At 30.5% G+C, this 8,274-nt stretch overlaps 1 protein-coding gene across 1 annotated transcript; it reads left to right on the forward strand.

Annotated features, from left to right (window-relative positions):
• Window positions 1-4,855: 4,855 nt before the first annotated feature.
• LOC100252820 (patatin-like protein 3) lies at window positions 4,856-7,009 on the forward strand. Its single transcript, XM_002276301.4, has 2 exons — window positions 4,856-6,020; window positions 6,288-7,009. The coding sequence occupies exons 1-2, from the start codon at window positions 4,920-4,922 to the stop codon at window positions 6,639-6,641; spliced, it is 1,455 nt and encodes a 484-aa protein (XP_002276337.2). The 5' UTR covers window positions 4,856-4,919; the 3' UTR covers window positions 6,642-7,009.
• The last annotated feature ends 1,265 nt before the right edge of the window (window positions 7,010-8,274 follow it).

Genomic DNA, 8,274 nt, shown 5'->3' on the forward strand with positions numbered 1-8,274 from the left:
AGGTTATGCATGCTCCCGACCAATATCATGTTTTGAAGTCATTTTGAAATTTTAACCTAACCATGTATAAAAGGAAAACAATTTACTTTTCAAATTAAATATATATAAACACATTTATATATGAATTATAATATTCAATTTTCCACTCACTTATATGTTTCATATTGTTACAATATAAAAATAAATTGTACTCAAAAAGCAATAAACACGATCTCACCTAAGTTCATCATCTTTTGTTTTCCACTTATTTATATGTTTTTTTAATTAAAATAAATAATATATAAATAAATGAATATTTTTATAAAAAAAAAAAGTCTTTTCAAAAAGTTTGTTTTGATAATTATTGATTTCCTATTATAATTTAATTGTAGAATATTATAAAAAAAAATCTACATGATATAATGAAGTAAGATTGATTCAAATATAAATGTAATTGACCATGTAAATGCATACCCTTCATTCCGTATTATTAAATTATTTATGATTATTTGAAAAAAAAATTCAATAATTATTAATTTTCTATAGTAATTTAATTTTGCAATATAGTATTAATGTAATTGAGTAATAGGGAAATTTTTTGTCACTAATATAATGTAAATTTATTTATACTAATAGAAAATTGAGTGATATTTTTAAAGTATTCAATACAATTTCTTGTACATTATATTTTGTCCCATTATACAAAATTTTATATAATCCTTGTACTTGAAGAGTAACTCAATTTATTAAAACCTAATTAGTTAAAAATGATGAAAATAATCCTTATATTTGAAGAGTAACTCATTTTTTTATATATATAAATACTCTTGATTATTTTAAGTATTTACATGAATGCTTTAAAAGAAATAATTATTTTTATAAGGAAAAAATGAAAGTGTTTTTTAAAAATGATGCCAAAAAAATAATGAAGGGTTAGATTTACAAAATTGGGCTTTCAATAACCTTTTTAATTAAATAAGTCATTTACTAATTCTATATTTGGTTTATGAATATTAGAGGAAAAAAAATAAAACTAAACAAATTTAAGATTAATAAATTATTTTTTATGGCTCTTTTAATTCATTTTATTTATTTATTTTTCTATATAAAGATTATATAATTTAAAAATATATAAATGTTTAACTAATTTTTAATTGCAGTTGATTCTCTTTTATATTTTTTATGATAAAAATAGTGAAAAAAAAAATTAATTTTCTTAATAATTTTTTGGGAAACAAAAATAACATAAACGAAGGTTTAGTATCTATTACAAAAGAGTACTTATAATTTTTTACTTATATATGATATTATAATAAAATCATAGGTTAATTTTATTTATTTTTATAAAAAAATACTATTTTAGTATATGTTAGAAACATAAAAATATTAACATCTTCATCATTTTTTGGGTTAAAAATTAATAATAAATATTTAAAGTAATAATTTTTCATAATATTTTATTTAAATTGAATAATTAATAAAGTTTAACTTTTTAAAAATGAGTCAAAATTTTCATTCCATGTACTCATTTAGAATTGAATTATGAACATAATATTATAAAATCTTTTGATTTTATATGTAATTAATTAGATTGGTTTTTTGAATTCAAAATTATTTTTAAAAATTAAAAAATTCATGAAATAATTTAAAATTATTAATTATGTCTTATTTAGTTTATAAGACATATAGTAACAATATTTGAAAATGAATAACATATTATATATAGCAACAATATTAAACCATATACAGAGAGTATATATATTAATTTGAAAAGGAATAACAGATTATATATAGCAACAATATTTGAAAAGGAATTCCTTTATTAATTTATTACCTGTCAGTTACTTTCAAACCGTTTGTCCTCTGTCTTCTTCTTCTTCCCCAACACCACGAAGACACAGCCTTGCTATCTTCTTAAGTTCTTCCCCAACACACCACGAAGACCACGAATGGCAGCCTCTTAGACTATCGGACCACGATCTGCTACCTTCCCACCAGGCATCGCACTAAAGGCAAAGATTCTACACTCCGGCAATGGTGGATTTAGGGTTAGGTAAGTTATTCTTCAACCGAGGCTCTTTTTAAAGGCTTTTGAAAGGGTCATGGGTTTGTTTCAAATTTTCACAGGTTTGTTTAAAATTTTCATAGGTTTTCTTTTGTAAAGGAATCTCTGATTTCTCTGAAAAATCAAGACTTGTTGTGATGGGGCTTTTTTGCAGAGAATTTATTGAATTTTTTTCCCTGAGTTGACCGAGTTAACTCGGAATATCGGTCGACTCATCCGAGTCCAACCGATTCAGGCCGAGTCTAGGTATCTGGTATCGGACTCGTCGCGGTCAGCTTCAAGGCGAATAGGACTCGGTCGAGTCGTACCAAACTCGACCGATTTTTTGAACCTGGAAGAAACATCACTAACTACTGTATTTTTCTTACTGCCAATTGTATCTATGGTCATCTAAGAAACCACTAATTGTTAATCAAGTGCCGAAGATGAATGCTACTACATGGTCTCCATTGCTACAAAACTCACTTAGCTTTCTTTCATAGGTCAAGACATTGATATTTCTCTCATATGTCCATCAATCTCATTTTTCATATTGGACTTAGCATATTGAATTAGACTCTATTTGTGCCTTCAGTTAGTGAAATTTATGATATTCCCACTAAACCTTTATCAAAGTAGTCTTTCATTACTAGTAGCAAGCTTGAAGTTCAACCTATTTCATCCGCTAGTTTCAGAGGGCGTGTTAAGGAAACACATTTGATAGAATGTAGAGCGTTGACTCATGACATTCAATCCTCTAGAATTATGAAATCAATCTCCACAATGACTACTAAACATATACTCTTCCACAATCATGGAGCAAATTTCTTTAGGAATATTGGAAAATCGAGAAAGATAAGGAGACAATGGTTAAATTATTATTAACAACCATTTTTCACTTGTTTCAAGAAACCAAAAAATATATATATATAGAAAAAAAAAATTAAAAAGCAAATAAAGAAAAGCATGATCTCTTTCTACCACCTTGTACATAAAATCTTTAAATATTATCTTTCTTTCAATCACATATATTTTATTAAATTTGCTTTTAACTTCTTTAAAATTTCTAATTAGCAAATAGATTCCAAAGTCAAGTGAGATTTGCTCAATATCATTTCTAATTTTTAAAAATAATTTAGAACTAAAAATTTGATTTAATTAATATTAGTAAGTCAAGGAACTTAAAAATCGATTCAATTAACCCTAGAAATTCATATACCAAAACTAATCTCAAATGATTTTGCTAATTCCTCTTTACACGTAAATATAATTTTAAAAGTTACTTCACTAGATAAATAAACTCCAAATCAAGCAAGGCTTGATATGGTGGATTCTTTAATGAGTTTTGCAAGTTTTAAAAGTAATTGAAATTCAAATATTGATTCAATTAATACAAGAAATTTATAAATAAAAATTGATTTAAAATGAATACATTGTTTTCCTTCTATGCAGAATCATGGATTGCTAAATTTTCTTACTAGACAAGTAAACTCTAAATCAAATAAGACTTCATACATAAGATTTATTAACAAGTTTATTAATTTAAAAAAATAATTTGGACCTCCAAAAATAATCCAATTACTATTATAAATTTACTAACCAAAACTCATCTAAATTAACGATATTAAGTTTCTTGTCTACGCATAATTACAATTTTATGAATTTTCTTACTAGACAAATGGATTCCAAATCAATCGAGAACTTAATTTATTGAGATTTTTATTGAGTCTAATAATTTTTAAAAATAATTTTAAACTAACAAATATACTCAATTAATACCAAAAAATATTATACCAAAACTACTACCAATTGAATTATAACTCTACTATTTCTCCTTTGCATAAACTATAATTTTTCTTTTTCATTTTGCAAATAGAACCTAAGTCAACTGCCGAATCAAATGAGACTTATGCTTTAATTCTTTAATGAATCCATTAGTTTTTAAAAATAATTTAGAATTCAAAAAGGTTAAGCTAATTACTAGGAAATTGAATCAAAATGTTTTAAAATATTGTGTCCTTAATTATATAATAAATGTATACATGTAAGGAAAAAACTTGGCTTACTTATAGATTTCTTTTTTTTTTTTAAATGACCTTTGTTTATTTTTAAATTCATCTTCAATGAAATATTATTAACTATGATTATTTTTAAAGTATTATTATTTATTTCTAATAAAGGAATATTGATTTTGCCTTTATGAATTAAGATGTTAATACCCATATTGAATAATATTTGCTAAAATAGTATCATTTTTAATAATAAAAAAAATATAACCTATAATTTTATTATAATATTAGTATTGATATTTTTGTAAAAATTATTTATTTGAAATTTTTTTAATTATAGAATTATTTTTATTTGTAATAAGACTTGAATGGAATTTAATTGATATTTTAACATTTAAAAAAATCAAAATAGAAAATTTATGTCGAAAAACTACTAAAATGTTATCCAAATGAGTTAAAGTTTGTTAACTAAGATTTAACTTTTTGTTCCTTTATTCTTATGGTTTTATTTAGGGTGATGCCAAACACTTCCATCTCAAATGAAAAAAAAAAAATGTAGAAGAAAGAGAAAAAAAATGAATGTAATCCTCACTTGCTTTTTCCTTACGGCTTTGATAATTTAAATGATTATACAATATCCTTAAGCCTACGAGTATGTTTGTGGAATAGGGCAATATAGGGAAGTGAATACAAGATTTTAGAGGGCATTGACCTTGGAGAGATTATGAAAATCTCGTAACCTCCTCGATATATTCTATCTCTACGCAAAAGTATTGTTTTAACCTTATATTAGAAAAAGGAAAAATACTAAGCGCCGCAGTCTTTGTCGCCACAAAAACTCCACCGCCCGATTAATCGCCCACCTCAGGAATCAGGAATGTTCGTGGATGGTCAAAAGAAAAATTGCACACGCTTGGTTACTAGCCCACGTACCCACCCAAGTTCCTCCTATAAAACCACTCCCGTCTGATCCCATCTTCCTCATTCATCCTCACTTTCTTCTTTCTTCTATTTCTGTTTCTTTCCTTTTCACAAAGCATATACATTCCAGAATAGCAATGGCGGCAATTTCCACTTCTCCCATGATTGACTCATCTTTAGACCCATCTTTCGACGTTGACAAGCTCACCTGTGAAATCTTCTCCATTCTCGAAAACAAGTTCCTTTTCGGCTACGATGATTCCAAGCTTCTACAGAACCAAACCCCAAATAAACCACTCGCCGGCAAAGTCGCCATTCTCAGCATTGACGGAGGCGGGGCCACCGATGGCATTCTAGCCGCTAGGTCACTCGCCCACCTCGAGGCCTCCCTCCGCCACAAGTCCGGCAACCCCAACGCCCGGATTTCTGACTACTTCGACGTGGTCGCCGGCTCTGGCGCTGGCGGCATTCTTGCCGCTCTGCTCTTCACTAGAGGAAAAGACGGCGGCCCCTTGTTCAGCGCCGATGAGGCTCTGAGGTTCCTTGTGGAGAACCGCAGGAGGATTTTCAGGGCGCCTCCGGCGGGGGTGCTCCGGCGGATGTTCCGTCCAGCGAAGGCTGAGAAGGTCTTCCAGCGGGCATTTGGGGAGGCGACATTGAAGGACACGTTGAAGTCTGTTTTGATCACGTGCTACGACCTCTCCACTCGCGCGCCGTTCCTGTTCTCCCGCGCGGACGCTTTGGAAATCGACGGCTACGATTTCAAGATGAAAGACGTGTGCGTTGCCACGTCATCCGATCCGACGGTGGCCGGAGGCGTCGAACTGAGGTCAGTGGACCGCGGCACGAGGATCATGGCCGTCGATGGCCGGATCGCGATGAACAACCCGACAGCGGCCGCAATCACGCACGTGCTCAATAACAAGCAGGAGTTTCCTTTCTGTAACAGCGTGGGAGACCTCTTAGTGGTGTCTCTGGGCAACGGAGAGTCCGACTCGGGAGCCGGAAACTTGAGTTCCACGGCATCGGAGTTAGTTAGAATCGCCGGAGAAGGAGCTTCCGACATGGTATGATTCGAACCATATTAATATTATATTTTAAAAAATTATTACTAATGAAAACGTCACAGAGTACTCCGCGATAGACACCCACACTCCCATCATTTTCAATTTTAAATTTCTTATTTCAAAGGATTCTGTCGGTGGGAAATTAGGGTTGAAATGCCCAAAACACCATTTTTGTCGTTTTGTTGTTGTTGTCGTCGTGGACTCCACTATTATTATTATTAAGGATGAAGGCCAAGATAATAATAGTATTTATTACATGATTTGCAGGTTGATCAAGCAGTGTCAATGGCATTTGGAGAAAGTCGAGCTACTAATTATGTCAGAATTCAAGGGAATGCAATGCTGGGTAAAAGGCATAGTAATGGGCTGAAGGACAGTAAGCAGTTGGTGGGTATGACGGAGGAAATGCTGGAGCAGAAAAATGTGGAATCGGTGTTATTTTCCGGGAAAAAGTTGGTAGAAAAGACCAATTCTGAGAAGTTACAGTGGTTCGCCGCAGAGATAATGAAGGAGAAAGAGAGGAGAAAAACCAGCATTCTACCAACAGTGGTGTTGAAGCAGGCTTCACATTCTCCAAGAACTTCATCTGCCACTACTCTCTCATCAATGTCTTCCAATTAATTAAATATTCTTCACCAAACGCGGATTTTTTTTTCCTTTTTGCCTCTGGGAGTTCAAGTGTGTTGGATTGTGAATTTGCTGCCGCTCCTCGTCCACAAACCAAAGCTATCCGACCGTGAGCTGAGCTGAGCTGAGCTGTTGAGTGGAGAGTTACACATTTTGGGTTTATTTTTTAGGGCTATGTGTATATTTATTATGTAATATTGATTTTGTATAGGGAAGGTAGTTGAAAGGGAGTGACTAATTATATGTAGTTTTTAAGTTGACTAGATGTGGGGTTGGAGGGTATATATAAGTATAATTTTGAGTGATTTTATATTGAGCTTGTTAATTTACTTGAAATCAATATAACATCTTGTTTGGGATTATCCTTTGGAGTGACTTTTTTATTATCATCCTTGTTTGTATTTCATAGATGGTTATAGTAGGTGTCTTCTGGTATTACATGTGGAATTTTTAGGATAATTAAAAGGTATTTGTAGGTTTTTTTGGCTAAATGCCAAATGGGGGTACGTAGTCTTACCCACAATCAAGTGATGACATAGAGAGGTATCTCTAGATGGGGAACCATACCTCTTGATAGGTGATACTAGGAGGGTCCCTTCCTTCTTGGTGTGGTATCGGGTTGAGTTGCATATATATATATAAATAAGTCTAAATTCAATTGAAATCTAAATAAAAATTAATATAAAAATATCATTTTAATTTCAAATTTTGGATAAAAATTTATATATTTATTTATTTATTTATGTTTTATGTTGAGAGAAAATAGTTGAAAATATCTAATTGTTACAAAAACATTTGAAGCTTATTTAAATTTTGAACAAAAATAATAATGTACATGAATAAGGTGGTATTTGTTTTTTTGTTGAATAGAAAAAGTTAAAATATTTGATATTTTTTTATTAAGTTTTAGTAACATATTGATATCAACCAACATCAACAAATGAATTTGTTATCAATAGGTTCAGTGTCGGTTGATATTAACATGTTATTTTTAACTAAATAGAAAAAATCAAATATTTTGATTTTTCTATTTAGTAAAAAAATAACACCACCTAAGATAATATTTAATGCACTTAGATGTTTTAATAAAATTTTCATAGCCTGTTTAGAAATATATTTTTAAAAAAATCATCCTATTTTAAATTCAGGACTATATTTGGAAATAGGAATAAAAATTAAAAATTATTTTTTATGAAAAAACGAACACACCCTTCTTATGTTTTAATTTCACTCTACTCTCATCTTATTCTATTTTTATTCCTAACTTAATAAACAAAGCAGTCCAACATCTTTACATTGTACACACTCTCAACCCTTTTTAAATCAAATTAATATTGTAAGAAAAACAAACTTCTTCTTTTCTTTAGCTTTTTCTTTTCCCAAGTTACATAAAAGCATACATGTAGACTTTGATTTATGGTTACCCACCCTCATTGTTTGACTCAAAAAGCATGAAGATGGCCACACTATATTTCAATACATGAAATTAATTACATTTGTGCAACCCATCACCCAAATTCTCTCTCACATGGTTCCACCCGAGGAAAGGCTTTTGTTTATTGGCCCAAGATGGGGCACTTCTCCTTTCACACTTGGTTTAAATCATAGAAAGTTTAAGGATAGTGGG

Source organism: Vitis vinifera, chromosome 10 (assembly GCF_030704535.1).
Source record: "Vitis vinifera cultivar Pinot Noir 40024 chromosome 10, ASM3070453v1".
Lineage (NCBI taxonomy): Eukaryota > Viridiplantae > Streptophyta > Magnoliopsida > Vitales > Vitaceae > Vitis > Vitis vinifera.

Excerpts from the sequence above, each read along its gene's own strand:
- LOC100252820 (XM_002276301.4), top strand. The coding sequence starts at position 4,920 with ATGGTCAAAAGAAAAATTGCACACGCTTGGTTACTAGCCCACGTACCC. Across the intron at positions 6,021-6,287 it reads GAGAAGGAGCTTCCGACATG|GTTGATCAAGCAGTGTCAAT; the intron begins GTATGATTCGAA and ends CATGATTTGCAG.